General features: G+C 47.1%; 5 protein-coding genes across 5 annotated transcripts; 2 read left to right on the top strand and 3 right to left on the bottom strand.

Annotated features, from left to right (window-relative positions):
- Positions 1 to 48: 48 nt before the first annotated feature.
- TREMEDRAFT_73028 (uncharacterized protein) lies at positions 49 to 4,825 on the bottom strand (the record flags this gene model as incomplete). The annotated part of the gene is made up of 13 exons (XM_007002133.1): positions 49 to 186; positions 255 to 727; positions 904 to 1,130; positions 1,192 to 1,319; positions 1,474 to 1,498; positions 1,542 to 1,803; positions 2,072 to 2,253; positions 2,474 to 2,693; positions 3,028 to 3,080; positions 3,138 to 3,874; positions 3,949 to 4,237; positions 4,300 to 4,425; positions 4,547 to 4,825. The coding sequence occupies 13 exons, from the start codon at positions 4,823 to 4,825 to the stop codon at positions 131 to 133; spliced, it is 3,057 nt and encodes a 1,018-aa protein (XP_007002195.1). The 3' UTR covers positions 49 to 130.
- A 941-nt stretch (positions 4,826 to 5,766) lies between these two features.
- Positions 5,767 to 7,655, top strand: TREMEDRAFT_59440 (uncharacterized protein; the record flags this gene model as incomplete). Its single annotated transcript, XM_007001600.1, has 5 exons — positions 5,767 to 6,186; positions 6,230 to 6,251; positions 6,303 to 6,465; positions 6,526 to 7,607; positions 7,651 to 7,655. The coding sequence occupies 5 exons, from the start codon at positions 5,767 to 5,769 to the stop codon at positions 7,653 to 7,655; spliced, it is 1,692 nt and encodes a 563-aa protein (XP_007001662.1).
- A 497-nt stretch (positions 7,656 to 8,152) lies between these two features.
- Positions 8,153 to 9,027, bottom strand: TREMEDRAFT_59439 (uncharacterized protein; the record flags this gene model as incomplete). The annotated part of the gene is made up of 2 exons (XM_007001599.1): positions 8,153 to 8,385; positions 8,655 to 9,027. The coding sequence occupies 2 exons, from the start codon at positions 9,025 to 9,027 to the stop codon at positions 8,153 to 8,155; spliced, it is 606 nt and encodes a 201-aa protein (XP_007001661.1).
- Positions 9,028 to 9,393: 366 nt separating this feature from the next.
- On the bottom strand, positions 9,394 to 11,764 carry TREMEDRAFT_70936 (uncharacterized protein). The gene is made up of 9 exons (XM_007002009.1): positions 11,454 to 11,764; positions 10,861 to 11,403; positions 10,765 to 10,811; positions 10,564 to 10,721; positions 10,350 to 10,520; positions 9,922 to 10,302; positions 9,829 to 9,876; positions 9,703 to 9,783; positions 9,394 to 9,654 (listed from the first exon to the last, which is right to left on the bottom strand). Exons 1-9 carry the CDS (start codon positions 11,458 to 11,460, stop codon positions 9,498 to 9,500), a joined length of 1,593 nt encoding a protein of 530 aa, XP_007002071.1. The 5' UTR covers positions 11,461 to 11,764; the 3' UTR covers positions 9,394 to 9,497.
- A 661-nt stretch (positions 11,765 to 12,425) lies between these two features.
- Positions 12,426 to 15,423, top strand: TREMEDRAFT_24846 (uncharacterized protein; the record flags this gene model as incomplete). Its single annotated transcript, XM_007000490.1, has 16 exons — positions 12,426 to 12,735; positions 12,823 to 12,927; positions 12,972 to 13,011; positions 13,075 to 13,117; positions 13,163 to 13,272; positions 13,314 to 13,360; positions 13,405 to 13,422; positions 13,471 to 13,534; positions 13,576 to 13,735; positions 13,789 to 14,017; positions 14,062 to 14,083; positions 14,133 to 14,227; positions 14,456 to 14,612; positions 14,815 to 14,917; positions 15,156 to 15,233; positions 15,370 to 15,423. The coding sequence occupies 16 exons, from the start codon at positions 12,426 to 12,428 to the stop codon at positions 15,421 to 15,423; spliced, it is 1,635 nt and encodes a 544-aa protein (XP_007000552.1).
- Between the last annotated feature and the right edge of the window lie 267 nt (positions 15,424 to 15,690).

The following is a 15,690-nucleotide window of genomic DNA, read 5'->3' as shown; positions in this document are numbered from 1 at the left end:
AAGAGAGGAAGATTACATGGCATGGTAGAGCGTTCATGTGCAGGATATGCAAGGTATTTTTGCATGAATGAGAGAGAAGAAAGATCATCAAGGTTCCTCTATTCTATGAAAAGTTGCGATATCTTGATCATCATTTCGTGACATGATTTACTTCTTTAAGAACGCTGTACTCTTGTCGTGCTTTTACTATCTTATCAGTGATGGGTCCATCAACCAAGTCATCTCATTCAAGATGTCAGGGGACGACGACTCACAAGTCCCCAATTGCTCCTGAGCTTCTCTGATAGCGTTAAAAGATACCTCTGAGAGTAGTCCCAGTCGATCAGGATGATCACTTTTGATACTCAATGCCAAGAATCTCTGCTTGACCAACTTATTGATCTCCGTCTCTTTTTGAGGGTCAAGATTATCAATCGTCAATGCCAATCCAAGAGTCCTATAATGACCTTTGACGTCCCTCAAGGCTGGGGATTGGGGAACAGGTCGGATCCTTATTCGTGTTGATCTGACCTTGGCCTGAGGTCTGGCTTGAGAATGAGGTTGAGTTCGAGCGTTTGGTTGATTGAGTGGAGAAGTGGATGTTGTTGATCGTGAAGCTCCTAATCTTGCGCTTGGTCTAAGTGGAGACGCTTGTGGGGGACGGGAAGATGGATGTGTAGGTTGTCTTTGGGTAGGGTACCAAGGAGAATCGAGTACGATACCTCTGGAACGAGAATCGGCGTATGAACTGTCATAGGGGTCAATATATTGTACAGATGTAGAGACTAAGATGAAGCTGGATCGATCATAACGGATACCTACATATTGGTACTGAACAGAATGATTCTTTTTATAGCAAACGGAGGGAAATAGTTGTAGTTGACAAATGGCGAGAGGAGCAACGAAGAGAAGAGAAGAGCTCACCTAATGGTATACATATCATGTTTATAATCCATCAAAGCAGACATTATCCTGCCGTTCTCCCACGAAGCAGTGGCCATAGGAGTCTTATTCCTCTGCATTGCAGCAAGGATAATATCAACCGCTTCCGCACTCCGACCTTCCGGATACCAAAAGCCGACGACTTGTCCGATAGTTGCCGGATCTTGATTATCATCTTCCTTTTGAAGACGTTTGTGAGCTAAGCGGGTCTTATAATATCAGTTATCTACATCGGACAGATCTCAAAGACCCAGGATGTAATAGACTCACGACTTCTTTCATGCAAGATAGAGAATCCGATGCAGCTCGTTCTGTTGAAGATTTGATGGAAAAGACTTCTCCCAACTGACTGTCCAGAAAGGATTTGCCAGTATGAGTGATCACCTCATATGCCAGACCTGTTCATCAGCTACAAGTCGTAGACAGACTCCACTTTTCATACCCAGAAAAAAATTGGACAGCGGACGACAAGACGTTGAAACAAAAATCGATTTCTTCGAGGAGCAGAATGGTCACAATTGGAGTTAACCGAGGATGAGAAAGCACACATACGATAAGTTGGAATAGCGTACATTTCCTATTTTATCAGAACAATCGACTACAGGAAGATGACAACTTACATAAGGGGATTCAACTTTATATCTCGTTATATACTCATCATCCCCGATACTTTGCAAATTGAGGAATCTCGACGCTTCTCCCTCGGTCAGGATTGGAGGGGCGTAAGCGAACATAGGAGCGGTTTCCGGGTCCCATATCGGGTCGAAAAGAGGTGGAGAAAGAGGTTGAGGAATGTAACATGCTGGGGAGTGGGACATGGAGGTAGCAGGTGCTCTTTGTTTGATGGAAAGGAAATCGACATCTTCTTGGAGGACTAAACCGCTGGTCTTCAGCTCTGCTACTATCCCTGATCTTCGCCATAACGTAATTGGAAGATATTATCGGAATTTTTTATGCGCTTGATGAGGTGGACAATTGGGTGTTGACTAGCTGAGTAAAAGCCCCATACAGAAAATCATCACTACTAGTAATTGTCACATAAGATCAAGTGGGGAGTCGTTTGGATGGCATGACATGATACTACTATCACTGAAAGTGTCTTTCGGAAGAAAGAGCAAATGACTCGAAATGATCACAAAAATAGACTCACCTACACCAATGATCCTTGTGCACAGCAGCGATAGCAAACCCCACATGACACCGATACATCCGTGTAGGATTACCGATGGGCGGATTACCAGTTTGACGATGTTGATACCATCGTGTGGTATGAAAGATGAATGTGAGGGTCCAAAAGGGTATCAGGTAAGGTGTAGCGGATATCATATCGGGCTTCATGTCAGCTCGCATAGTGGTTGAACAAAGTGGGATCCGGAGAGCTACAAACCCAACGGGTGAGGTTAGCACACCATTGCATTTTTCCCCTCAGGAAACCAAATGCAAGGTGTCGAATACGGAGCAGTGAAAAGGCAAAATGTAGAAATTTGTGGAGAAAGATAGCCCAGTAGCCAGAGGAGAGGGAAGAACCAATCAAGTACATTTGGATACTCACGAAAGTCTCTTCCAAAAGTCTTTCCGGACCCCCTTTCGCAAGTACCATCAAAGCTGGTTCAAACCCTATTCGTCTGTAAGGATCTTGGTTTGCCAGCTCGGTCACCAGCAGCGGCATCGACGTAGTTGAGGCAGAGGTCGCGAATCGTCTACGATGCTGAAGGCCATGCCGGGAAGGTCCTGCTCTTGCATTTCTTTCTAAAGAATGACGGGTAGCCTTTCTGAGGGTGTCGCTGGTGTGGCCGGAATGGAGGGAACGTACCGATGGTGATGTGGTGGAAAGAGTGGCAAGGTGAAAGGGTTGGGGGGAACATTTGGGACATCTCTTCCATAAAGTGAACATCATCTGCAGGGGGTGCCTCGTGAGTATGCAAAAAACAGAGACATGGAGGTTTTAAGACAGTGAGAGAGACTGGCAAGTTGGGGGAAGATGAGGAAATTTCGGACATTTTACAGTTCACGATTCACAAATCTGTAACAAGAGGGGTTTTTGTTTCGTCAGTCTTCACGATAGATACGAGACTCTCAGTTGACTGCATGATTTTCCTAACCTACATGACCCGGCCCCTTTCCTGCTTTGTGATACATGATGCTGCTGCTTTTCTTCGCTGACTGTTCCCTTTCATTCACCCTCTCATGTTTTTCATCTCACAGTCACTTCACACCTCGTCGGCCCAGCTGGGAACCCAATCCTCCCAGTTCTCCCAATCGTCCTCACCCGACACGTCATTCCCGTCGTCGTCATGATGCTTATGCGGCGGCACGAGTAACTTTCCAATCACATGCGTCGCACCGTTACGGGCAGGCACATCGATCACCTCCACAAGTTGATCGTTAACTTTGATAGTGGTTTTTACCACTCCTTCGATGGGGAGCAATTGTGTCTTGTCGACCTCGACTTTGAGAGTGGCATTGGGCAAAGCCGAGTTGACGATGAACTCCTTGTGGAAGCTCGGGTCGGAACCTGATCCACCCCAGAGCTCCTCCTTGGCTTTTTCCTTGTAGAGAAGCTCAGACAGCAGAAGCGTGTCGGGGACAGCGTGGTATGCGAGAACTTTGACTAAAGCGTGTCGACCGAAGGGAGAGAAGAGGTAGAGTTTCAATTTGAAGGGAAGAGCGAGGAAAGCCTTGTTATTAGGGGCAAAGACGGTGGTGAGAGCTGTACCGTAGAACTGAGGGTCGCCGTCTTTGGACGCTTCATGGTCATAATGCCAATCAATGTATTTGCGGCCGTGAACACCTTGGACAGCAGAGGTGAAAGTAGAGAACTCGTCAGGGAAGAGGAACAATTCTTCGAAGATGGAAGGTGGTGGAATGAGTGGATGGTTGAGGGTGTGGAAGTAACCGTTGCGTGCCTTCTTGTCCGACACGAGAACTCGGGAGTAGAAGTTGATCTTCAAGGCTGCTTGTCAGTATGGTGGTTCGGTACGCCTGTGGCGACACAGATTGGAATGGAAGGGAAGTGGGTAGACTCACAAGGCGGTAGCAGACTTTTCTCAATCCTGATTCGACGGTGCAAACCACCATAACTCCCATCGTCAGCTTTGAGGACAGTGGCGACGGTAGAGTTCTGTGCAAGTTCCTGTGCGGTATACGCTTTGGCCAGTCCGTGGTATTGCAGGACTTTTCCGGCGATCTTTTTGAATATCTCTTTGCACCGTTTCTTCTTCTCGTCATCATCATCGTCGTCGTCGTCGTCTTTCAACAACGACGCATCCGATTCGAGGGCAGCCGAGAGCAAGTCAAGCGATGGGTTCTTTGAAAGCTATGCCGTCAGCTGGCGTGACATATATACATCGAAGGTGGAAAAAGGAAGGTCAAGCTTACTTCCTCGATGAGCTCATCGTGATCGTGATGACCATGTTTGGGTGGGGTGAGAGCGTCATTGTTGGGTGCAAAGAAAGTGATTTGCAAGTCCTTGTCATCGAGGTACTTAGCAGATTCTCCTTCGAACTGTTTGTCAGCCTCATTCTGCATTGGCAACCACTTGGGTTCCCAATAGGCCAGAGCACAAACACGTAGGGGTTTGGGGACAGGCAACCTATCACGCGGAAGAGTGAGTGATGGTATTCACCTCAATGACCTTGACCAGTCGGGAGAAGGAGTTGGTATCCTCCTTCAACTGTTGCCAGATGGTCTTTTGAGTCTCGTCATCGTCCTGGTGCTTGATTCCTTCGATCTCAGCTACGAGTCCTTCGGCGGCACCCCATGACCATTGTGAGAGTGATCGCAAGCCATCACTGAATGAGGACTGGATCGAGTTCCACTGCTGAGTGGACAGCTCTGGGATGGGTTTGCCTGCTGGAGCGGCCAGAGCCAAGGGTAGAAGAGCGTTGAGTAGGAGAAGTCTCATGTTGCTTTTTGACAGAAAGTTGAAGAGGGAGGGGAGGGAAGGACGACGATGTTATATGGGGAGGGAGGGGAGTGTGCGGTCTCTGACGACAGCGTCTAAGCTAGCGAGATATGACGAGCTCTAAAAGGATACCCGATGGCCGAGGCGTACATCAATGCCCTCCAGCCCTCATGCCCTCGTACCGTTGCCCTGCATGCCATGGGTCTGTACAGTATGGCTGCATGCTATCGAACGTTCGTCTTTGAAGTATGAAACGCTTGCGCAGCTTGCCGAGAATTTGGGGATGAATTTCGAATTGGGCGTCACATCGAGACCAAGGGGAGGATCGGGGTGGCTTATACTACGTCATGCGGGGCTCCCGACGGAGTGACGGAATCTCTTTCCAGGGGGGATCAGATAAAGTGCCCAACCTGAAACCCTTCCCGCGGTGCCCCACAGCTCTACCAGCATCAACATACGAGTACCTCCCTGTCCTGTGAGCGGGTGACATCCATCCGCCTCTCTTGGCTAATATACACTTGCTTGGGGTAAATTGTGGGTTCATGGGTGGTATAGCATCAAAAAGGGAGCAAGACATCTACCAATCAAAAGGCAGAGCGTAGATCGTGTCAGAAAGGCATATTGATATCGACATCAACTCGCATTGGCCCTCTCGAAACACCCCTTGTATTGCTCTCGGCATCTTGTTTGGGGAACATCTCGTTCAAGACATTTCTGTACCGCACATACCAAGTAAGGCAAGATAGGTGAAGTGTGACGCAAGTGAGTCATATCCTCCCCACTACCTGTTTGAATCCTCCTCTCAAGCTTCATTTACAGTATATATTTGTGACTGGGTTGATCATCTAGTCTTCCATCAAATCTTTATATCTCACGCCATCTTCCCTTCAACACATCTAACAGCTATCTCGCACGCTTATCTGTATCTTTGGTTATTTGCCATGTCCCCACTGCCCTCCGTACCGCCTGTCTTGCCTCACTCCACCTCCTTCCCGTCACTAAGTGCACCTCACCAAAAGCCGATCTCACAAGATTATCATCCTTATGCCATCCGTTCTTCAGCTTCGGCCGCACTCACAAGATCCAACGCTTCCCCTACACAACCTTTGTCAGTTTATCGTCATCGACCATGTAGGAGCATGAGCGCTCTCTCTCAACCTATACTACCTGAGAGTCCTATTGGAAGTCCGGAAGCCGATGGGGCTTGGAGGAAGGACAAAGAGTGGAAGGAGAGACATAACAAGTTGAAAGATGTTGAAACACCTAGTAAAACCGGGGATATGAGAAGGAGTCAAAGATTTCAGAGTTTTGAGAGTTTGAAGTCTGAAGAGGTAGACAAGGGGAAAGATCCCGAATTACCAGTACGTCAAATCCACGTCAATCTGGAAATCAGCTGACGAGAAGATTGATCCACGGACTTGGACACGTGAGCCACACCTCATCTGTGGGTTGATACGTTGTAACTGACCCTACATAGCATCCCATCTGGCTGCTTATCTAGGATGGACGCTTCGCACGGGTGGTCCGAGCGGTAACGGACAAACACTCCCACTCCGACTTGTGGAAGATATCAAGAGCTGGGTTTTCAGAGGTCAAATTTCAGGACAGATGTTTCTCAAGGGAAATGCAGAGGAATGGTCGTGAGTCTGCTTCCCAGCTTTGTGATATGTAAGGGTACTCAATCTGTGCTCATGTAGCAGACATTCTGGACGACCTCCTCCTTTCATGCCTTTCTTACTCGCCGTCTCTCGAAGATTACGTCGTGCCTCTCTCCGGCCCCGTCCAATCAGTTCCAACTCTTTCTCCTTTCCCATGCAGAACGACCATCCATCTGGATCCGTCGTCTTGGAAGAAGATGAATTTCCAGACGCCGAGGATGAAGATGATGACGGCTTGACCGGTGTGCGACGCATGGCACATGCTTTCGATAACCTCAGTTCTGCGTCCGAGGCAAGTGGGGACGAAGATAATCTCGAGTCTCTCGGGATACAACTTACTGGCGAGAGTACCACTGGGTATGGTCGACGAAAAGAATTGAAACGACATCATACTGGGGGATCCAGTAATGCAGCGTATGACCACGCTCTGAGGAGATTCGAATCTCGTGATAGCACAGGTGGTATAGCCGACACTGAAGCTAGTCCTGTCATCTCTCGTAAACAGCTGTCTAAAGAACCGGAATTGTTAACGGTCGAAAGTGGAGATGAAGAAAAAGGAGGTACTGTTAAACGTGCTCCTGACATGTTGGCAAGCTCTTCCTCTAGTAGTCCACCACCTCCGTACGCTTCTCCCGAATTGGACACTTCGTCTCGGACCATGGCGGAAGCTCAAAGCGCTTTCGAATCGAATAATACTCCAGAGACACGTACCACACGTTTATCAGTGGACCCCACTCCTGAACGTCCACAAACCTCGACTCCCTCCGGATTGGGATTGGGAAATATGACTTCCCCTCTGATTACTGTGGAAGTGCATATGCCTTCTGACCAATCCCAATCGGAGGATCCAACAATGTCACATATGGGAAAGATGGAACAACATTTCTCTACTGGTATCGACCCTTATGCGGCTTTACGTCAACCATCATCATCATCGAGTTCGAAACGTTACCCGACCATTCGTCATGTTCCATCAACCCAACCTATCGAAGACTCTCAATCGTCATTCGAAATGGTCGACTCTCCAACTGATCATAAAGGATCATCACGAAGAGTGACCATCCGTGCATCTAAATTAAATGATCTATTCCGACCTACTGAAAGGGAAAAAGAATTGGAGACACGTATGTCAGAATTAGTAGAAAGGATCAAAGAACTCGAATCAAGGTTAGATACAGTTGAACATCAAGAAATCCATTCGGGTAGAACTAGTCCGGTCCAAAGACCTACAAGTCCTATTTTGGGTATGTTATCGGAAAGTATGTTGGAGAGATTAGGGTTTTTACCTGAGAGTGAAGATGGTATACCGAGAAAGGTCAGGGAATTACCCGGTTATTTGTTTTTGATAGGAGTTGGAGTGGGTGCGGTTATGGTCAGGGTTTTATTGGGTAGAGCTAGGTGAAAGTTAGTTCTCATCACTTGAGGATTCTACCATATTGTTGAAAGTTTGTAAAGGGTTTTGATATTTTACGATTTTACGACAATGTTGCATGATTGTTATATAAGGTTCTGAGGATTATTCGAATGGTCAGTTCTCGTATCTCGAATTCATCTCATCTCGGATTCCGCATTTCAACGTATGTATTCAATTCACCTAGGTTCATATGGGCTGATACCTCACAAGACATGAAACGTGGGAAAGGTAAAGGAACCTTGCAGTGAAGAACGCTTAACGCTCGAAGATATTACTCTTGTGATGATCAACGTATCTTCCCATCACATCCACTCCCTCTTCTTCTTCCACCTTCTCATCCACCAACACAGATTCATCTGGCCATTCAGACTTATCCGGAAGTACCTCTTGTTCCGGCTCTGGTTGCGCCTCCTGTTGGAGTTGGAGTTGTGTGAATACTTGTTCAGTGAGATCACGTTGTTCCATCTGTGACTTTGAGACTTTCGGTTCTATTTTTTCAGCTAGTTTCTCAATCCGAATTTCAGTCAAATCTCAACTACTATAACGGTTGACTTGATGACTCTCCAGAAGGGTGTGATGAAAATGAGGTATGAAGTTAACACATCAAGGAAACCGTTCATTTAGGAAGGTAGTTGAATTATGTTTTTCGGGGTTATCGTGTGATTGATAAGATTTACGATCAAAGTCGAAATTTACTCTTCTGATATGCAAAAGTGGAAGAAAACATGATGATATTTTGAGAGATTTCGTTACTTACTTGGTTGCATGGGCATTCTCGATACCCCACGTGGAGAATATGAGGGATTATTTATATCCCTAGTTCTCCAAAAACTATAATCATCTTCCGGATCTTCCGAGTTCTGTTTCTTTGAATTTTGGCTAAACAACCGAGTCAAGTATTCTTGTGGAGTCATAACTTCAGACATTCCCAACACTGGTTCATTCCCAATGGAAGTGGGAAAAGTAAATAATTGTTCTTCTTGGTTTGTTTGATCAAAAGTTTGATAAGGATCATTTGAAGAGATGGTCGTTTCGTTGGTTCGGTTTGAATGATCCACGAAAGAACGAGAATGTCTGGAATGACCGTGGTTGGTATGAGCATTGGTATGAGTGTTGTGGGTAGTTGGCATTATGATCTAGCTGTTGATAAATCTCCTGATCAGTATCAAGACGTTAGATGGGAAAAATTATCAAGTTAGTATGAAATGAGAGGATAGTTGAAGATGATGAGGACGACGACAGATGGGAACTTGAAACATGTGGGACTTTTAAATCGCGTGATATGACAGATTCGTCAGATGTCCGACGTCAGAACTAGTATATGTGTAGTGAGCGGTCCAGGCTTTCTGACGTTCGGCCTATGATCCTTTCACTTTTTCTCCAGGTCAAACATTTCGCTGGAGGATATGCAGGGGATGATCATGAAAGGCTTTGCAGTCAAGGGAAGAAGGGAATGAATTGATCGGCAATGTCGTCATTGAACATATCAGTGTGTCAAACAAATCACTTTATACCTATTCAATGATCCAAACATACCTGTACCTGTAACAAAATTCCATATCCCATGACCCAAAACCAAAACTTTTACCAAACTCACGACTCACAACTCTCCACCCACACCCCAACGTCTCATGACCCACCAACCAATCGCCGCTATTCCCAATCCGGTGGCGAGTGCCCGGAGTAAGATAGCAACTACCAGAGCTTGTCTGACTGCGGTATAAAATGTGGCAAGAGCCGCTCCGGACCAATTCATCCTGATCATCAACAAAATATTTGTGTTACATCATGTATCAACGACTTACCTTTTATCCGCTGGTCTGACCTGTCCACGAACAGAAGCTTCCCATCTTCTTACCACTTGACGATATCTTCTACCGAACACCCTGAACCTCAGCTCAATCATGGGAAGGAGGGAAGAAACTACTGACCAAATCCAAAAGTTTACATCGGGATATTCAAATCGCGGGAATACGGCACTACACGATGAGCAGATATCATACAGTGAATTTGAGACGACTTACGTTACTCCTGGTCCCACACCATATCGACGACGTCCTCTGAACCCTTTTACACCAACCTTGGTACCTAAAGACCCCACTCGGGACAGACCAGCCCCACTCATACCCTCGACATCGTGCATGAAAGTACGCGCTCTGAGTGGAGCCTTCTCAAATTCGACCATGCTTTCGTCTTTTGGCGTAGCAGCGGGTTTCTCATCCGCAAGCATCTTCGCCGCACCGCCCCAATGATCATCATAAGAGCTAGTCACTGTAACAGGGGTTCGGGGATCGTATTTTGGCAACGGGTTGGATCCAGATTGAGAAGAAGAACGTGATCGCCCTTTGCTGGCGGAGACTATCAGAGGTGACGGGCTGGCAGTGGGTAGATGTGCGACTAGATCGCTAGTTTCGTCAGCCATTTCAGCATATCGTCCAGTCAATATACTAACAGAGTCATCCCCAGTGTCAAACCCCATAATCGAAGCATCCTCTTGCCCTCTGCTTTATTGTACCAACTTCCGCTTCCCTCGGGCAAATTTTCGAGGTCTTTCACTTCGGCCACAGCGTCGAACCCTTCGGCCAGATCTGAGGGCTCATCAGGAAGTAGAAGGCAGCCAAATCTGGACGTCAGCGCGTGGCAAATGTAACCAGGAAACGGCTCACTGCATTTTCCCGACAAGCTGTCGTAGCGACCAACGAATAAATTTGTTCCGAGGACTGAGTCGAGTGCTAATATCGATATCGATATGAGACCATTGCTCGGGTGAGAAGGGAGGAGTGAGTGTCGGTAGAGGTATCCAATGCAAAGAAGATACTTCAGCCTAGATGGTGAGCTAGTGACGAATACATCTCTTATCAACTCACAGCGTTGAGATCGACGGTGGGAGTGAAAGGGGTGGTTTGGAGGAAGACTGCCTGTCAACTTTCCATCATGATACAACATAGCCAACCAAATCTCACCAAAAGGACTCAAGATCATCATTAACCTTTTTCCCAAGCTAGTGGTGACCTCACGTTCGTCCAATCGTCCCACTTGGATGAACTCCTTCTCTGCAAGATCAATTCCAATCTCTTCCCACGTTTCTCGCAGAGCAGTGTACGAAGCAGATTCATCTTCAGGTTCCTGTCGCCCACCCGGGAAGGCGATGTGACTTGACCACCTGTTGTGTTGACCATTCGGAACGGAAGACTTGGCTCGCCGGATGAAAAGTAATTCGGGGACGGTGAGTGGGTGATTGACCCAAGGTACACGAAGAAAGTCGTCGAGACCGAGACCGATCCCGAAATCGGCAGTCTCGATAACTTGACCAGTGTATCCTTCGGGTTCCCGGCCCTCAAATACCAATCCCTCGGCTGGGCGCATTCGGATGATGAGAGCAACCGATGCCCGGCGAGGTTGCGTGGGTGGAGATTGGATAAGACGTGGAGGGGTGGTTCGAAGGGATGCGAAGAGTTGTGAGAGGATCTCCGCCGGTGGCATGATTGGGGTAGCGGGGGCGATATCTGATAGTCAGAGGTTTCTGTGAGTTAGAGTGGGGTGGGGAGAGACTCACCAGACATCTCGGGTGGCGAAGGAAGTCTAAGTATCTAGTGGACGACGGGTGGAAACTAAAGTAGCGATACAATAGGAATGGATCAAGAATGGGAAAGGGTAGTTGAGTAGAGAGTGATAGGGCTGAATGCGGGGAATGAAAGGCGTGGTTATCCTTTGATGAGTGGATAGAGAACGCCCCAGACGTGTATCAGTAGTCTGCAGTAGTAGATAGTGGGCTAGTGACTATGACCCTCCTCCACCTATAGACTTACACACGAGTTGTACAGTATGGCGCTGGCTATGGCTAGGTTGTTGCTGACAGCAAGGCATCTCTCCGCTTTCCGGTTATATTACAGTTCTTTGGGGATATTTCAGGCACACACGGCCACGCGACCCGAAGTTTAGACATCAATGCCACGTCATGTCCGCTTCTCTTAGTCCGAATTCCTCGGCGTTGACCGTTCCCGACGCCGATCAACCATCAGAGATCAGCACTTTGGTACTTTGGGCCGATAAAGACGCGTCCTTGGTTGCGTCTCTCTCTCCCTTGAGCCCTTCCTTACTCCTCCCCCCCCTTCTTCATCGTCCCATCATATCTCACGCCACACTACTATTCCCTTGTACTCATATACAGTGTCTCGTATCACACTGATCTGTGTATACCTAGCCACCTGTCTCTCCCACCTACCTCATCACTCGTACTCGTATCGTACCGTCCGTTCCGCCCTCGATATCGGATAACCTCTCTCCGGACAACTCGGCGTTCTTCACAGCTCAGTCGTACAACAGCCCGATATCTCCAATCCCATCATCAATCCATCGCTCTGGTATCTACCCTTACACGTTGCAGATACCTTGTTCACTGACTCGCCCATCCTCAAAACCTATATAACCTCCACTCATTCCATCTTGAAGTTATTATCGACCCCAAACCCTACCTCCAACCCATTTATCTCCCATCAGAACCAACAACGGAACTCACAATATCATAATGACCTCGTCTATCGCCCCTCCCATCCGCCATCGTCCTCACACCCGACTCTCTCTTCAACCACCTGCCGGGCTACCCTCTCCCATACCTTCGCCCACACAAGCCAAGGGAGATTCATGTTTCGTTCCAAGTCTCGAGACTGTCTCTCCCACGAGCGCCATGTCTGCTCACAAACACATCATCGATCTTGGGGATGATGCCGACTGTGACGCACCGGAAAACAACACACTCATGTCATGCCTCACCAACATGTCACTTTCATCCTTACCCATGCCGCCTGCCTTGGGGAATGATGAAGATGACGACGATGGTCAGCGGGGGAGAGAGAGAGGCCCCATAGTGACCCGTTTTCCCAAGCCACCTTCCCCACGCCGATCGTCTGTCCTCGGTTCACGAGCGGAGCAACGTCGGATATACCTTGGTCCCAAATTGAGTGACCGGGCCACGGGTGGACCCGATGCAGGTCCCTTGATTGAACGTTTCAGCTGTTTGTTCAGAGATCGTAAGTTGTTTGATGTTGCATTATCGTCTCAAGCTCATAAGTAGAATATGATTGTAAGGCGAATCCGACTGGTATCGTCTCCCTGTGAGTGACTCACCTACATGTTCCGCTTCCGTCGGACACGGAATGTCGACTGACACCTTTTAGCGGAGTAGCCGAGAATTTCCTCATGGAGAAAGAATGTCTCCAGGTGAGGTTCAAAATTTCGTCTAAATAGATTGTTCTCATCCCGTAGATCTTCAAGTTGGGATTGTTGAACAACTTTCTGTCTTCTGACTTGTCTTATGGCGACTCCTTGTGGGGTAGTAGACGTATCAACAAAGCTCTCAGTTCTTTCTACAATGAGTCAGTATATCATATTTTCATTGTACCCCCTAACAGAATAGATGGTTTGACCCCGCGGAAGAGGTCATGCCCGAACACCTCATCACTGGTCAGTTCTCGATCACACCAGACATTCATTGCTGATATCACCAGGCGTTGGATGCTCTGCTGGTGAGCCGCACGACTAATTGCAATCATCGGAGAATCTGATCAATGTAGTCCTCGACCAACTATTCTACACTCTCATGGACGAGGGCGAGGCTATCCTACTAGCTGCGCCGTAGTGAGTCACCTCCACCCACCTGTTCAGTGACTCACATCCAGCTACACAGGGTTTGACCGTGATTTGATTGGTCGAGGTCGAGTCCAGCTCATCCCCGTATATGTCCCAGAGGGTGATGGAGGCTTCTCGCCTTCTTCTCTCGACGCATTCGAAGTCGCCCTCGCTCAATGTGAAAAGAAGGGTGTCATAGTTCGCGCCGTTGTGAGTCTTTTCCCGTCCTACCCTCTACGATTTGTCATGTATCTGATTTTCAGATCGTATGCAACCCTCAAAACCCACTTGGAAGGACATATTCCCGGGAAACGCTTCTGGCATACGCCAAATTCTGTGAAGAGAAGGATCTCCACTTGGTCTCTGACGAAATTTACGCTCTGAGCGTGTACGATAATCCTCATTTCCCTCATGCTGTACCATTTACCAGTATGTTGAGTCTGGATGTGGCCAATGAGTTGGGGTGTGAGTTTGATAGAGCTAGATTGCATGGTGAGTTTTCCTATACCTCTTGTTGGTGAGAAGCTAATGGACAGTCGTACATGGTATGAGCAAAGAGTCAGTCCTTGAATAACTTATCATGGTTGAGAATGAGCTGATGAGATAGCTTTTGCGCAAATGGTCTCAGAGTTGGAGCTTTGATCTCACAGAATAATCCATTATTGTTGAGGGCAATGGCCAATACATCGATGCTGATGAAAAGTGAGTGGTCTCCGTCTCCAATGTAGTTACTATTTTTAAAATACCCCTTCTCATATACCCCTCCTCGTATACACCTCCAATTTCCTAGCTACATCTACTCGCGACACATCACAGTTCACGCATAGTCTCGCTTGGAGTCGCCTTCAATTTCCATATTGATTACCGGGAAAATATCTGCCAATGATGCAGGCTGAGACGTACGTGTGAGATGATTCTTACTGACCACAGTCTCATCCCCAGCGGACGTCATCTATTCTTCCCTCTTGACGGATAAAGAACAACTTCATCAGTTTATCGAGCTCAATCGAGCTAAATTAGGCGAGGCACATGCATATATAAGGAATTGGTTTGAGGAGAGGGGAGTGAAAGTGGCCGATTCGAATGCGTAAGTTTCTATCTTCCTCTTCCTGTTTCCCTGTATCTTCTCTTCCCGTTTCTGTCTCCTCCTTTTCCCTTTTTCCATCTCGCACAGACATAGTCGCGTATCAAAACCTTTCACTTTCATATCCTTGATCTGACTCTGATACCCCCTCTTCAGCGAACAGCGACGACTCATGAGATGGCATACAGAAAGAGCTGATGACCAGTGGTCATTTCGTATGGGTCGACTTGGGTGGTAAACTAAAGTTTCGTGATACGCCAAGGGAAAAACGAGTCTTTCAAAGTCTATTAGATGGAGGGGTATACATTGTGAGTTTCTCCCTCTACTCGAATCCCATCAATCATATCTCCGAATACCTCCCTTCTTCCTGTTGTGAACATAGTTGCAATGCTCCCTCTCTGACTTAAGGGGAGGCAATCTTCCTTATACGTCTGGTCTACCCTATGCTGTTCCTGATTTTCGTGATATATCACATGTCACACACAGAGCTATAGAAGATGACGAGGAAAAGAGATTTCAGAGAAGAGAAAAATTGATTGATGTCAGGCCCCGGGTACAGCATATCACAACAAGACACCAGGATGGTATAGAGTTACATTTAGTGTATCTAGGGATAATCTTCAAGTACGTCTCCTTCTTCCCAACCCCCTCCTCTCTCATTTCGCTCGAAAGAGCCATCGAATCAGCGCTTGGGCACTATGTTTGACACTTGTAGTGACGATATTGGATGGGTGATGAGGAGTAAAAGACTGATGTTCAGGTCGGTTTAGCAAAAATGGAACGTATTTTAGGTTTGTATCCACACCCCAAGTGATTGTATTAGTTCTTGCTGGGCGAGAAATATTATTGTCGGGTCATCTCTACTTGGAAGTAGTCATCTTGTATGTTTTATCTTCATATCTTGAACCTTTTGTAACGATCATGTTGAGAATTGTATGGAAGTTACGAATGAACGATTGAACAATGATGTTGCATTGTGTATTCAGAAAGATCATTAAATTCATGTCATTATGTATCTCATATGTATGGTATCTAACATGACAAGTCGTGAATTATCCATTATCCTTTGAACTCGAATTAT

This window comes from Tremella mesenterica (assembly GCF_000271645.1).
Source record: "Tremella mesenterica DSM 1558 unplaced genomic scaffold TREMEscaffold_1, whole genome shotgun sequence".
NCBI lineage: Eukaryota > Fungi > Basidiomycota > Tremellomycetes > Tremellales > Tremellaceae > Tremella > Tremella mesenterica.
The sequence above is the reverse complement of the archived record's forward strand: the minus strand, read 5'-3'. Positions and strand labels throughout refer to the sequence as shown.

Bases quoted from the DNA above. Each gene is read 5' to 3' on its own strand.
- TREMEDRAFT_70936 (XM_007002009.1), bottom strand. The intron at 10,521-10,563 runs GTGAGCCGTTTC...GCTGACGTCCAG, and splicing joins CAGCTTGTCGGGAAAATGCA to ATTTGGCTGCCTTCTACTTC. The intron at 9,877-9,921 runs GTAAGTCGTCTC...CTCATCGTGTAG, and splicing joins GGTGTGGGACCAGGAGTAAC to TGCCGTATTCCCGCGATTTG.